Below are 15,067 nucleotides of genomic sequence, written 5' to 3' on the forward strand. Positions count from 1 at the left end.
GTGTGGTGAGCAGTTCTGAGAATGATGCTGTGGTTGACTACTGATGTCTGCCAAGGACAGGTGATAGGAGACGCCTTGACCTGGGCTTCTTAGGAGGCAGCTGCCCTCATGGGGCTCACAGCTGGATGAGGTACAGGCCTTGATTTCAGCATCAGATTTTCCACTTACACCATCCTGGACCCGCAGGGACACTGACCAGGCGCAGAGCAGGGCTGGCCGTAGCGAGCGGCAGGATGGCTCAGGTTCAATGCGCTGAGTGCTGAGCTGGCCTCCAGTGGGGTGAGTTGCAGCTGTGGGTCTGTTGGACTTGGCCTCTGGGGAGAGAGGGCTACTGGCTGGGATCACTTCTCAGAGACATCCACCCTGAAGCCAAGCCCATCCTGAGCCTTCTGCCCCTGACTTGCCTCATGGGAGACAGGGACACCCCCGCCAGTCCGTTGTCCCTTTCCCCAGAGAAGGCTGAGCTGTTGGCAACATCCAGGCAGCTGAGAGCATCTTTAGAAGATTCTAAAGAGTCCAAGGGCAGGTGGGTGTAAACTGCCAGCAGAACACTCAGCAGTCGTTTTTCCCCAAGTTCATTAAACTCACTGCTTTCTTTAGTTACCATCAAATACACTGGTTATGCTTTATTACTTCAATTATAAACAAGTCAATCAGAACTTTCTTTGGAAGTGCTGATGCTGAAGCTGAAGCTCCGATACTTTGGTCACCTGATATGAGAACCAGCTCACTGGAAGAGACCCTGATGCTGGGAAAGATTGAAGGCAGGAGGAGAAGGAGGGAACAGAAGGTGAGATGGTTAGCTAGCATCACCAACTCAACATGCATTTGAGCAAACTCTTGGAGATAGTGAAGGACAGAGGAGCCTGGCGTGCTGCAATCCACAGGGTCATAAAGAGTCAAACATGACTAACACCAACAAGGACCAGAACTTTGTATATATGGATGCGTTGCGGAAAATAGAAGAGGAATCTAGGACTTCTTCAGTACCGTCTTCAGAAGTCGCCCCTGCTGCCTGCTGCTCCGCAGTTTTCATAATACAGAGTCACACTTGTCATCCAGAGCCTTCTGTCAGCCCTCTAGACGTTGCCTGGAAACTGCCGACAGTGCGCTTAGCAGTCTTTAGACTTTGCAGGAACTCAGGTGCAGTTGCAAGGCTGGGCGGCAGGAGTCTGTTATTTTGAAGTGGCAGCTGCAGGTCATCAGAGAAGACGTCACCAGGAGGTGGCTTTGTGGAGGGGCGGGCGTGGCCTGTGCACCTGCCAGGTGTGGTCACCAGCTGGGAGTGCTGCAGCTCTGGCTGCCACAGCAAGCCCTGGGGCAGGTGCCTGCCTGAAAGGAGGAGCCTTGGGAAGGTCCCAGGAAAGAAGTTCACCAAACACATCCAGGCCCTGCGGCAACAAGCTTGAAGAGGGAATAAGGAGAAAGCCAGAGCAAGGGAACAAACGGCTGTGGGGCGGGGGCCTTAGACATTCCCCCAGGGCCTGAACCCTCGCTCCGATGGGGCGATTAGTGCCCTTTGCCCGACTCTGTCGGGAGCACAGGGAGGCAGAGCCCGGGCTTGTCGATTTCCACCCTCAGCAGTTGGGGAGGGAGGCGGCGGCAGCTCCAGCCCCACCCTGGCCGTCCACGTGGATGGAGGAAAGGAGGAAGTGGTTGTGTGTCTGAGTTCCCAGGGCCCTGTGCTGCACACCTGCCTGGAGGCCCCGCGGGGCTGCAGGAGTTGGGAGAAGCCTCCGTGTGCTTGGGGCCCGAGGTGCTGCTCTGGAAGCGGGAGCAAGGCTCTTGATCAGCACCCAGGGGTGACCCGAGGGCCCCTTTGGGGAAGGGGAGGCCTTCTGTCCTTCCGGAGAATGAAAGTGCCGAAGGCCCCCTCCATGTTCATGAAGATGGCTGCCTTTTACCAGTGCATCAAGCCTGAGCCCAGGTGCGCCCCTGAGAGCCGAGAGGTGGTGGGGTAGACGGAGGGGCTGAGAGGGAGGGGGGCCCGAGCTCGCACCCCAGCCCCTGGGGCCTGAGGGCACGTTCAGTATCTGTGGTCATTGATGACCCCCTTCCTTACAGACGTCACTATATATATATAATATATCTCCTTCAATTGTGTGAGTTCTGAACAAACTAATGATTTTCTTTATTTTCTTTGTGACACATGTATATATTGAAACCGAGGGGAGCAGGGTGCTAAGGTGAAGGGGATGGGGAGTAAAAGGAAGAGAGAAGGGGAGGGGAAGGGGCTGGAAGACAGAGTGTTTTCCTCTGGACATCGCATGCCTGTATAAGGGGTCCACATGGCACAGTCTGTGTCCTTTTGGTGGAGAGAAGGCAGCGAAGGGCAACATAAAAGATCACTAGAATTGTTCCTGGAACTAACGATCAGCACCAAAGGGCTTGTTTTTTTCTTTTCTTTTTAAATTTTTTTTAAATGAAGTATAGTTGACATACCATATTCTGTAAGTTACAGGTGTACAGTGTGGCGGTTCACAATGTTAAAGTTTATACTCCGCTTATAGTCATTATAAAATGCTGGGTACGTTGCCTGTGCTGCACGGCCTACCCGTGGAGCGCACTTTGTGCCCAGTCGTGTGTGCCTCTTAATGCCCTCGCCGTCCGTCGCGTCCACTCCCCTTGCCCCGCTGGTGGCCACTCGTTCGTCCTGTGCGAGTCTGCTGTCTGTTGTGTTGTTTAGATTCTCCGTGTAAGGGAGGCCATACAGTGCTTGTCTTTCTCTTCACATAGCGCCGAAGGGCTTGGCATTAGCTGGCAGGCTTGCGGAGAGTGGTGGCCTGCCCAGGTTCTTCGGGAGCAGAGGCCAGTGGACCTGCAAAGCCACCTCGCCCTGCTGCAGGTGAACTCATCCTTTGAAAATGTTTGGCCTTTGGTGCACTGTGCTTCCACCATGATAGTACGAAGGGAAGCAGAGCTCCAATGTGGTGGAAATGCCTTTGCAAGTATAAGTGAACAGCTTGCATGTCTCATAACCAAATGGAAAATTCCAGTATGGCAACCTCTATCCAACCAAGTGATGGTCGTGTCTGCACATCACCTGGGCTGCGTGGTCTTGGGAAACAAATATTCCCACTTCGTCAGCATACATCTGGAGGTGTGAGGGATGCTGGGAGACCTGGCAGACCATCCACTCCCCGCCAAGCCTCACTTGCTTCTTTTGCTACACAGGGACAGGAACCCAACAACCAAAGGCTTCCTTTTGAACACATATCTTTGTACTGTTGCAAAGCCCTATGCAGGAAAGTCACCATCACTGTTATTGTTTCATTAAAATCTTTTTTTTTACTTATAATTATTCAACCTCAGTGTCTGATGCTGCCTGTTTTGAATGGGCCAGAATAGAGCGGTGGTGTGATGTCTCTTCATTAATAGACTTTGGAGCATGATTTCCTAATTAAAAAAGACAAACAAACAAATCAAAACTTCAGCTCTGCGTCTGCTGTGCTACAGAACTGCCAATCACATATGGAACATCCTAGATAAATTTAGCCTTAAGAACTTTCTTCATGTCCTTATTTTTGGTAGACATGCAGAAAAGAGGGGAATTTACTACCTAAAAAAATTCAAGTTGAAAACAGACCAGCCCTCATAAAGCTTCCCTGTGCCCCAGGGTTTGGGTCTATTCATCCCATTTGGGTAGTGATTAGCACAATTCACAGCTCACTCAGAGACTGAAAGTTTCCACGTTAGATCACATCTTGGCAAGACACCCCAGCGTTAGAATGTTTTCCCAGGAATTGTACAAATGCAGTTTCTGAGGTTGCAAAGTTCAGTGCTCTCTTTTATTTTTTTATTTTCGGCCGTGCCAGTTTTTCGTTGCTGCAAGGGGTTTTTCTCCAAGTTGCGGCTAGAGGGGGCTGCTCTCTCACTGCGGAGCACGGGCTCTGTGGCATGCAGCTTTCACTAGTCTCGACTCCTGGGCTCTGGAGCACAGACAGTAGTTGTGGTTCACAGGCTTAGTTGCTCCACAGCTTGTGGGATCTTTCCAGATCAGGGATCAAATGAGCGTCTCTGGCATTGGCACGCAGATTCTATACCACTGAGTCACCAGGGAAGCCCCTTACCTATTTTTGAAATTATGGTCTGTAAACAATGGCAACCCACTCCAGTACTCTTGCCTGGAAAATCCCATGGACAGAGGAGCCTGGTAGGCTGCAGTCTTTGGGGTGGTGAAGGTCGGACATGACTGAGCGACTTCACTTTCACTTTTCACTTTCATGCATTGGAGAAGGAATTGGCAGTCCACTCCAGTGTTCTTGCCTGGAGAATCCCAGGGATGGCAGAGCCTGGTAGGCTGCCGTCTCTGGGGTCACACAGAGTCGGACACGACTGAAGCAACTTAGCAGCAGCAGCAAACATATCTCATAGATTTGTTTTATTCTATTAACATACAAACGCCCAAAGTAGCGTTTTAAAAATCTCATTTGAAAACATTCATTTATAAGCGAGTGAAAGCAGGTAACTCAAGTGAAAGCTGTCATGTATTGCATGAGCTTCATTGAGGAGCATCCATGTAGACACGGGCTGCATACTTGAACGCAGGTTCCTGTGTGTATGTCTGTATACGTCTATGGGAGGGTATGCATTCCCAGCTAAGTAACTCACCAGTGTACTTCTTCATAAGTATTGCAAAATCAACTGTTACATAAGTTTCGAATCAATGGTGTAGTTTGAGACACTACATATATGCTTATAAACTATGCTCTTTGTCTGGCAAAGAAACAGGCTAACCACTTGTGGTCCACTGCCTCATTCTCTCTGGAACCTCTCACTGTCCCTGTCAGCCCCCTGGCTGAAGGGAACCCCAAGAACAGGAACCAGGCATCTGAAGCAAGGTCCTCCTTGCATCCATGTTCCTTGACTCCCAAAGGCTCTGCATGGTTCTAGGGCAGGTGATGTCTAGGGAGCCAGGGACAAAATCAGACTGAAGAAATGTGACATCATTTAGCTAAGTCATGGACTTTTTAAAAAAATCAATTGATTTCTGGCTGTGCTGAGTCCTCGTTGCTGGGTGTGGGCTCTAGGGCTCGTGAGCTCAGTAGTTGCGGTGCATGGGATGAGTTGCTCTGAGGCGTGCGGAATCCTCCCAGAACAGGGATTGAACCCGTGTCCCTTGCACTGGCAAGTGAATTCTTAACCAGTGGACCAATGGGAAGTCCCAAGTCATGAGCTTCGAAAGACGTCTGTCTTGGAGACGTGAGTGTCGCCTGGTCTTGGGAACTGTGACTGGGTAGTGGATGCCGTGTCATTTTTCTCAGAAGGTGAATCCTTTGTCTAACAAGTGTCGTGAGTGCCTCTGACTCATTTGCTCATTCATCCATTCAACAATCTTTTTTGGGGACCTCCTGTGTGGCAGTACCATGCTGGTACGTGTTCCCTATTCTCAAGGAGTTAGTCTTTAAGTTTTACATCTTTAGCCAGATTGGAGATGACGCACTTCTCTAGGTCAAGCCGAATTTTAGGTTTTTTAAAGACTGTCAGTTACTGGTCTCTAGGAAACTGACCTCCCTGTAAGTTCCTTTGCTCCCCTCCTGCGGTCCTCTGAGCACTATGACTGTGTTTGAGTTCTCGGTTTTCATTCCTTTGCTCATCTGATTGCTTTGCTTTCGTTTTTTCAAGCACTGTTTTAACTGTAGTTGATTTACAGTGCTGTGTTACTTTCTAGGGTATAGCAAAGTGATTCACATATATATTCCTGTAATATATATATGCATACACATACCTACACACTGAGTTGTTGTTCAGTCGTTAAATCATGTCCAACTCTTTGCAGCCGCATGGACTGCAGCACACCAGGCTTCCCTGTCTTTCACTGTCTCCCGGAGGTTGCTCAGACTCATGCCCGTTGAGTCGGTGATGCCATCCAGCCATCTCATCTCAGTCTTTCCAGGCATCAGAGTCTTTTCCAGTGAGTCAGCTCTTCACCTTAGGTGGCCAAAGTATTGGAGCTTCAGCTTCAGCATCAGCCCTTTCAATGAATATTCAGGGTTGATTTCCTTTAGGATTGACTGGTCGTATTCCATTGTGTGTATACATACACCACATCCTTATGCATTCATCTGTTGATGGTAAGTTGTTTCCATATCTTGGCTATGGTAAATAGTGCTGTCATGAACATGGGGGTGCATATCTTTTTGAATTATAGTTTTCTCGAGATATATGCCCAGGAGTGGGGTTGCTAGATCATATGGAAGCTCTATATTTAGCTTTTTAAGGAGCCCCCATACTGTTCTCCGTAGTGGCTGTACCAATTTACATTCTCATCCACAGTGTAAGAGAGGGTTCCCTATTTGCCACACCCTCTGCCTATTTCAGGGAGAAGGCAATGGCACCCCACTCCAGTACTCTTGCCCGGAAAATCCCATGGACGGAGGAGCCTGGAAGGCTGCAGTCCATGGGGTCGCTGAGGGTCGGACATGACTGAGTGACTTCACTTTCACTTTTCACTTTCATGCATTGGAGAAGGAAATGGCAACCCACTCCAGTGTTCCTGCCTGGAGAATCCCAGGGACGGGGGAGCTTAGTGGGCTGCCGTCTACGGGGTCGCACAGAGTCGGACACGACTGAAGCGACTTAGCAGCAGCAGCTGCTGCCTATTTCAAGCCTTTTTAATGATAGTCATTCTGACTGATATAAGGTGATAATTCCTTGTAGTTTTGATTTCCATTTCTCTGATAATTATCGATGCTGATCATCTTTTCCTGTGCCTGTTGGCCGTCTCTGTGTCTTCTTTGGAGACATGTCTTTTTGGGTCCTCTGCTTGTGTTTTGATTGGGTTGTTTTTTGTTTTTGTTGAGGTGTGTGAGCTATCTGTATGTTTTGGAAATCAAGCGCTTATCAGTTGCATCATTTGCAAATATGTTCTCTCAGCCTGCGAGATTGTCTTTTCATTTTATTTATGATTCCCTTTGCTGTGCAAAATCTTATCAATTTCATTAGGTCTCATTTGTTTATCTTCACTCTTGTTTCTGTTGCCTTGGGAGACTGACCTAAGGGAGCATTGCTACAATTTATGTCAGGGAAAGTTTTGCCCGTGTTCTTTTCTAGGAGTATCATGGTGTCAGGTCTTATATTTAGTCTTTGAGCCATTTTGCCCGCCTTTGGGTCTGGTGTGTGGGTGAGCTCTAATTTCAGTGATTTACATACAGTTGTCCAGCCTTCTCAGCACCGTTTGCCGAGGTAACTGTCCCTCATTGCGTATTATTTCCTCCTCTGTCAAAGATTAACTGACCGTAGGTGTGTGGGTTTATTTCTGGGCAATTTCTTTGCTTTCTTTTCTCCATATGTCAGAGTGGATCTACTTTTTCTCCTCCCGTTGTTCCCAACAAGTGAATGAAGCAGGTTTTATGCACACACCTCGAGATGAACTCTGAAAGGTCAAATCCTCTGGTTTTGGGCATAAAAGTGTCTATCATGAGGCAGTAAAGCCGGCACAATTTTCGAGCAGAGATTTCTCCCAGGAACTTTACAAGCCTTACACATTCCGTTGCCTCAGTAATGTGAAACTGCTTTTTCTAAAAAAAGGTACAGGCAGATCTTGGTGTGACTCACTAGAGAACAATAGTCAAGTCACAGTTTATTTTCATCTTTTTCCCCCCAAAAAAGGAAAAATTGATTAAATATATAGGGAAGGTGAGCAGGCTTAAATCCATAAAGGGGAACCAGATCACAGAATTGTGCAAACAGAGATGTGATGAAAACTGGCAAATGCGGTGAACAAAAAGGTCCGGGCTTCCTACTGTGCATTGTGGAAGATGCTGGCTCCTCTGATCAGACCCGCCAGCGGGACTGAGGGCTGAGCAGAAGTTGATGAGAAGAAAGGGGAGCATGAGAGCAGGGAAGAGCTTTCAGGCAGAGGGAACAGCATCTGCAAAGGCCCTGGGCTGGAGGGAGATGAAGCCTGCAGGGCAGGGAGAGCAGGGCGGGTGCATTGGTGCCGACTGTGTGTGTGACTGAGATCCAGGTGACCTGCTCGTCTGTCCATGCTTAGATTTACCCGGATAAATACTGGGTAAGGTCATATCCTTCCTCCTTTCATATCAGCTCTGCTGTGGGATTACTAGAGACACATTGTATCATGTCTTCTTTTCCAAAATGTCTTTACTTCACCTTTTTACCTGGTCATTCTTTTTTCCCAGCAGCTTTATTGCCGTATAACTTTATATAACCATAGAGTTCACCTTTAGGAGTGTGCAGTCACCAGTCTATTTCCAGAGTCGTGCAACTGTGAACAGAATGTGATTTGAGAATGTATTCATCTCCCCCAAAGAAATATTCACCTCCCCTTCTGCTCATTAGCATCTCTTCCCATTCTGCCTCCCTCTCCAGAGCACCCCACTCCCGACCTTGGCAGACACTAACTTACTGTCTCAATGGATTTGCCTATTATGGGTGTTTTCTGAAAATATTTATTTATTTATTTATTTGGCTGTGCTGCGCGTGGGCTTTCTCTAGTTGCAGAGAGCAGGGGCTACTTGCTCGCTGTGATGCGTGGACTCCTTTTGTGGTGGATTCTCTTATTGCGGAGTGTGGGCTCTAGGGCGGGAGGGCTTCACTGGTTCTGTCACACCAGCTTAGCTGTGTGGCAGCGTGTGGGGTCTTCCCAGACCAGGAATCTGAACCGGCATCCCCTGCATGGCAAGACAGGTTCTTAACCACTGAACCACCAGGGAAGCCTTGTTCTGGATATTTCATATAGGTGAAATCATTCAGTATGCGGACTTCTGTGTCTGGTTTCCTTTGATGTAGCATGATGTGTTCAAAAGTAACCCATACTGTAGCATGTGTTAATGCTTCATTCCTTTTTATGGCTGGATAATATTCTGTTGTATGTATGTATCATATTTTAAACGTATTCGTCAGTTGTTGAGCTGTTTCCACTTTCTTATTATAAATAATGCTTAACATTGGTGAATACATTTTTGTGTGCATTTCCCCCATTTTTATTGTTGTAGAATACACATAATATAAAATATTGCCATCTTGAGCATTTTTAAACATCCAGGTCAGTGGTATTAAGTACATCCATCTTGTTGTGCAAGCACCACCACCCATCTTCGGAACTCTTTTCATCTTGCAAAACACAGACTCTGTACTCATTAAACTAACCGCCCCCCCTCACCGCTGCCCTGGCGCAATTCACTTCTTCCCCAGCCCCTGGTAGCCACCATTCTGCTCTCTGAATCTGTGATTTTGATTCCCCAACGTAAGTAGCGGAGTCATCCAACATTTGTCTTTTTGCGACTGGTCTATTTCACTTCGCATAACATCCTCCAGGTTCATCCACGTGGCAGCCTATTTTAGAATTTCTTTCCTTTTTGCAGTTGATAAGAAGATACTTGCTTCTGTCATTTTGCTATTTGTTTTCTCTATGCTTATAGGTTTTTAATCCTTCATTTCCTGTATTACTGTCCCCTTTGAGTTGATCTTTAATATTTATTTTTATTTATTTATTTTTCTGCATCAGGTCTTAGTTGTGGCATTGGGGATCCCTGACCAGGGATCAAACCTGGGCCCGCTGCAGTGAGAATGTGGAATCTTAGCCACTGGACCACCGGGGATGTCCTGAGTTGGGTTTTGTTGTTGTTGTTGTGAAACTTTTAAGTTCCTTTCTCATTTTCTTCTGTGCTACAGCTGTTTTGTGGTTACCACAGGGATTACATCGGAGAAGGCAATGGCACCCCACTCCAGTACTCTTGCCTGGAAAATCCCATGGATGGAGGAGCTTGGTGGGCTGCAGTCCATGGGGTCGCTAAGAGTCAGACACGACTGAAGTGACTTAGCAGCAGCAGCAGGGATTACACTGAACATCCTAAAGTTATAACACTCTAATTTGCATTTGTTCCAGCTTAACTTCCATGACACACAGAACCTCTGCCCCTTTTCGCTTCTGTTCCTCTTCCTTTCAGTTGTTGATGCCACAGAATAAGATCTTTAAGCATTGTGTGTCTAAAAACATAAATTAATAATTTGAAAAAATACAGTAACCTCTTAAATTAGAAAGAAAACAAAATGTGGAGTTACATACAAAAGTTACAATATTACTAGCTCTTAGACTACTAATTGCTCTTTAAAAAGTTGTAAGTGTCTTAAATTATGTGGAAAACAAAAAGTGGAGTCATGAATCAACCATAAACCAGTGTTGACCCTTGAACATTGAGGGTTGTTGTTAGGAACAGCAGCCCTCCACACAGTCTAAAATCTGAGTGTAGCTTTACAACTGGGCCTTCATATCTGTGGCCTATCCAGGGATTCCACCAGACATGGGTCATGTAGTACTACAATATGTATTTGCTGAAAAAACAATCCACATATAAGTGAACCTGGGCAGTTCAAACCCATCTTGTTAAAGGGTCATCTGTACTGGCTTTTATAATTGCCCAGGTATTTCCCTCTACTAAGTTTTTAAGTTGGTTTTTTTAAATTGAAGTATAGTTGATTTACAGTATTACGTTACAAGTGTATAATATAGTGAATCACAAATTTTGAAGTTTACACTTCATTGATTATAAAATAGCAGCTATATTCCCTGTGTTGTACAATGTGTCTTTGTAACTTGTTTCGTGCCTAACAGCTTGTACCTCTTAGCTGCTTCCATAGTGCCCCTTCCCCCTTCTCCACTGGTAACCACTTGCTTGTTCTCTCTATCTGTGAGTCTGCTTCTTTTTTGTTATATTCACTAAATCTTGTGTATTTTAGATTTCACATATAAGTGATGTCATACAGTATTTGTCTTTGATTTATTCTTCCAAGTCCATCCGTGTTGTTGCAGATGACAAAGTTTCATTCTTCTTTATGGCTGAGAAGTATTCTGCTGTGTTTATCTTCTTTATCCCTCTTCTTTATCCATTTTTAAAATACAGTTTCAAGTTACTGTCTAGCTCCCTTTTATTCCAGCCTGCAGGGCTCCCTTGAACATTTCCTGCAGGGCATGTGTAGCGGTAATGGACCCCTTCATCTTTTATTTATCTGGAAATGTCTTCATTTCTTACCATACTTTTCAAGAACAGCTTTGCCACATTTAGGGTTAGTGGTTGACATTTTTTTCCTTTTAGCACTTTGACTATATCCCCTTCCTGCCTTCTACCTTCCAGAATTTCTGATGAGAAATTTGCTGAAAATCTTACTGGGGATTCTGTGTATGTGATGATTTGCTTCTCTCTTGCTGCTTTCAAGATTCTTTATCTTTGGCTTTCAACTGTTTAATTACAATGTATCTCAATTCATTGAGCTCCTTAGATGTTGTTATTTGTGTCTTTCATCAAATGCGGGAGGTTTGGGGTCATTATTTTTTCAAATATTCTCTTTACCCCTTTTTCTCTCTCCCACCTCCTTCTGGGACTCCTACAATGCTATTTTGATCCATTTGATGGTGTCCCATAGGTCCCTTGTACTTCCCTTGTATCTCAGACAGTAAAGAATCTGTCTTCTATGTAGGAGACCTGGGTTCAATCCCTGGGTCAGGAAGATCCCCTGGAGAAGGGAATGGCCACCCACTCCAGTATTCTTTCCTGGAGAATTCCATGGACAGAGGAGCCTGGTGGGCTACAGTCCATGGGGTTGCAAAGAACCAGGCACTACTGAGTGACTAACACTTTCATTTTCATAGGCTCTGTTCAGTTTACTTCAATGTTTTTCTTTCTATTCCTCAGACTCTAATTATCACGACCTGTCTTCAAGTTTCCTGATTCTTCTACATGCTGAAATCTGTCTTGGAAACCCTCTACTGAATCTTTCATTCCAGTTACTATTTCAGTCGTCTTTTTTTTAGCCCCAGACTTTTTCTTCCTTGTTAGGCTTCCTCTCCTTTTATTAACACTTCCATTTTGTCCATACGTTATCTCCTTGAGTTTCTCTACGTCTCTAGTTCCCTGAGCATCTTTAAGATCATTGTTTTTGAGTCTTTGTCTAGTAGATCAGCCACCAGACCTTCTTCAGGGACAGATTCAAAACTGGACATTTGAACCTAGTAATATGGTAACTCTGGAAATCAGTTGTCCCCCTTCATCTGGGCTTGCTAGGCTTTATTTTTTGTGCCAAGGATTGGCCTGAGGTATAATCTTAAGGGCTTCTAAGATCTTTTATAAGCCTGTGGTTTCCCTGGGCATATGCAGTAACTTTCTCATTTCCCCCATATATACAATAGCTTTTGAATGTCCTAGGAGTCAAAAGGGGAAATCAGAAAACTGAAGTGGGGAAAGGGGACATGGGGCACCCAGCCCAGCCCTTTAAACCTCCTAGAAGTTGGTGCAGCTAGAAGGGGAGGGGCTTGCAGCAGTAGGGGAAGGTGCAACAACAGTGGCAGCCCACCACCTTGCAACTCTGTTCTCGTCAGCACTAGTCACAGCACAGATCTCTAGTATTTGGAGAACTGGGTCCTTTTTGCCCACCATGGTTCCTTCAAGCTGTGTGCAAGCTGCTTCAGATGCGTGGCTGCCTGTCAAGAGAGCTGGGAATGGGAGTGAGTAGATGCTATTGAACTAAGAGCTGAAATTGACTGAAATTACCTGCAGTTTACATACCAGCCCTCCTCTGGGAGTTGCGAGCCTTAGATGGACTCCGAAATAGCTACACCAAACAGATTCTGCCAGTGTAGTTGTTGTCTAGGTGGGAGAGAGATTCCTGGTGCCTCCTACTCCATGGTATTCCTAGAATCTTTCATAGACATATGTGTTTATTTCTCTAAGGTAAATACCTAGGAATGGAATTGCCAGACTGTATGGTATCTTTATGCTTTATGAGGTTTCTTCCCCAAGGAGCTATTTTCCAAAGTGTCTGTAATGTTTTGCATTTCCGTCAACAATGAACGAGGGTTTCAATTTCTAAATGCGCTTGCAGACACTTGTTATTGTCTGTCTTTCTATTGAGCCAGTCTAGCGAGTGTCAAGTAGTATCTCACTTTGGTTTCAGCTTGCAGTTCCCTAGTGATGGGTTTCCTTGGTGGCTCAGTGGTAAAGAATTCACCTGGAATGCGGGAGACAGGGAGGATCCCCTGGAGAAGAAGTGACAACCCTTTCCAGTATTCTTATTTGGGAAATCCCATGGACAGAGGAGCCTGGCGGATTAATAGTCCATGGGATTGCGAAGAGCTGGACGCGACTTAGCGACTAAACAACCAACAATGGTCAAACATCTTTTCATATGCTTATTGGCTGTCTGTTTTCTTTCTTGTACAAGTATCTGTTTAAATCTTTCATCTACTTTAAAATGGATGTCTTTTATTATTGTTATAAGAATTATTTTTGCATTCTGGATACAAATCACTTACCAGATACACGATTTGCAAAAATTTCTCACAGTATGTGGGCTTCCTTCACACTTTCTTGATAGATGGGTTTGAAACAAAAAAGTTTATAAATTTGGTAAAGTCCAACTTATGTTATCTTCCCTTTTAGTGCTACATCTCAGTAATCATTGCGTAGCCCAAGATATAAATTTATTCCAATGTTTTCTTCTAAGAGTTTTTATAGGTTTAACACTTACATTTAAGTCTGTGATCCACTGTGAGGCAATTTTTATGTGTAGTGTGAGGTGGGACTATAACATGTTTTGGATGTGAATGTCCAGTTGTTCCAGCATTTGTTGAAAAGACTGATTCTTCCCACACTGAATTATCTTGGAACCCATGGTCAAAATCAGTTGGCCATAAATATATTTTATTTCTGAACCCTGAATTCATTTTACCTATATGTCTATCTGTATGCCAGTACCATGCATTCCTTTTTTATTTTTTAGTTGGAGGATAATTGTTTTACAATGTTACAATGTGTTGATTTCTGCTGTGCCATAATGGGAATCGGTCATAAGTATATACATATATATCCCCTCCTTCTTGAGCCTCCCTCCCACCTACGCCTCTAGTTGTCACAGAGCGCCAGGCTGGGCTCCCTGTGTTATATAGCAGCTTCCCACTTTCATTTATTTTTAATCAGAGGATAATTGCTTTACAGTGTTGTGTTGCTTTCTGCTGTACAACAATGTGAATCAGCCATAAGTATACATATGTCCCCTCCCTCTTGAACCCCCATCCCACCTGCCCCCCAGTCCCAACCCTGCCGGTTGTCACAGGGCACAGGGCTGAGCTGCCTGTGTTATACAGCAGCTTCTCTCTTGCTATTTTACGTATGACAGTACCATGCATTCTTGACTGCTGTAGATTTGTGTCAGTTTTGAAACTGAGAAGTATGAATCCTCCATCTTTGTTTTTCACTTTCAAGATTGTTTTGGGTCCTTTGTTTTTCCATATGAATTTTCAGATCAACTTGCCAATTTCTACAAAAAGAAAAACAAAACAAAAATTTCTGGGGAAAAACAATCCACATGGGATTTTGATAAGGATTGCATTGGATCTGTTCTATCAGTTTGGAAAGTATTGCCATCTTAAACATGTTTTTTCATCTGTGAACACTGGATAACGTTCTGTTTATTTGTGTCTTCTTTAATTTCTTTTAGCAATGTTCTGTAGTTTCCAGAGTATTCTGCCTCCTTGGTTAAATTTGTTCCTGAGTAGTTTATTCTTTTGTATGCTATTGTCAGTGGAATTTGTTTTTTTAGACTTCATTTTTGGGTTGTTTACTCCTGGTGAGAGAGCAATGGATGTGACAGGCATCGAAGCTCACAGCTTTGAACGTAAGGGCAGTGGTAGGCAGATACCTTACAAACAAGTTGTTGTTGGCGGTTGTGGTGAGCATTGTAAAGACAGGTACAGGGGCTGAGAAAGAATATCAAACAGAGGTAAGCATAGCCTGGAGGGTGGTGTGGAATGAGTGGGTCTGTAAGGGTGAACACGGAGGCTTTTTTGTACATAATTATGGGCTCAGGGTCATGTACTCAGGATACAGATGTTTTTCTTTGCATTGTGTAAAGAAGTATAATGCATGGGTCTCTTTAAAATATCATAGTTAAAACCTGTTCTCATTCTTCACGTGCATAAATTTCTGTAGAATTTTTTAGTATGAGCTGCAGCTAATGATAGAATTCTGCCAAAAACTGGGGAGAAGCCTGTGGTGAGTTAGAGTTCAGAGAGTGGGAGTGGAAGCAGCCCCCACAGGACCTTTCTTTG

The 15,067-nt window shown here is 45.0% G+C and overlaps 1 protein-coding gene across 10 annotated transcripts in view; it reads left to right on the plus strand.

The window, feature by feature from the left end:
- The window catches only part of CRACDL (CRACD like), a 125,405-nt gene that overhangs the window by 54,071 nt on the left and 56,267 nt on the right, over positions 1–15,067 (plus strand). For 4 of the 10 annotated variants that reach the window (XM_069583868.1, XM_069583870.1, XM_069583871.1 and 1 more), the window contains exon 1: positions 1,301–1,927. The exons of the other annotated variants lie outside the window; for them this stretch is intronic. In XM_069583868.1, coding sequence (XP_069439969.1) covers positions 1,854–1,927 — 74 coding nt within the window. In that variant the 5' untranslated portion in view covers positions 1,301–1,853. Of the gene's footprint in view, positions 1–1,300; positions 1,928–15,067 lie in introns of those variants that run through there. 10 annotated transcript variants of the gene reach the window in all.

Source organism: Ovis canadensis, chromosome 3, assembly GCF_042477335.2.
Source record: "Ovis canadensis isolate MfBH-ARS-UI-01 breed Bighorn chromosome 3, ARS-UI_OviCan_v2, whole genome shotgun sequence".
Taxonomy (NCBI): domain Eukaryota; kingdom Metazoa; phylum Chordata; class Mammalia; order Artiodactyla; family Bovidae; genus Ovis; species Ovis canadensis.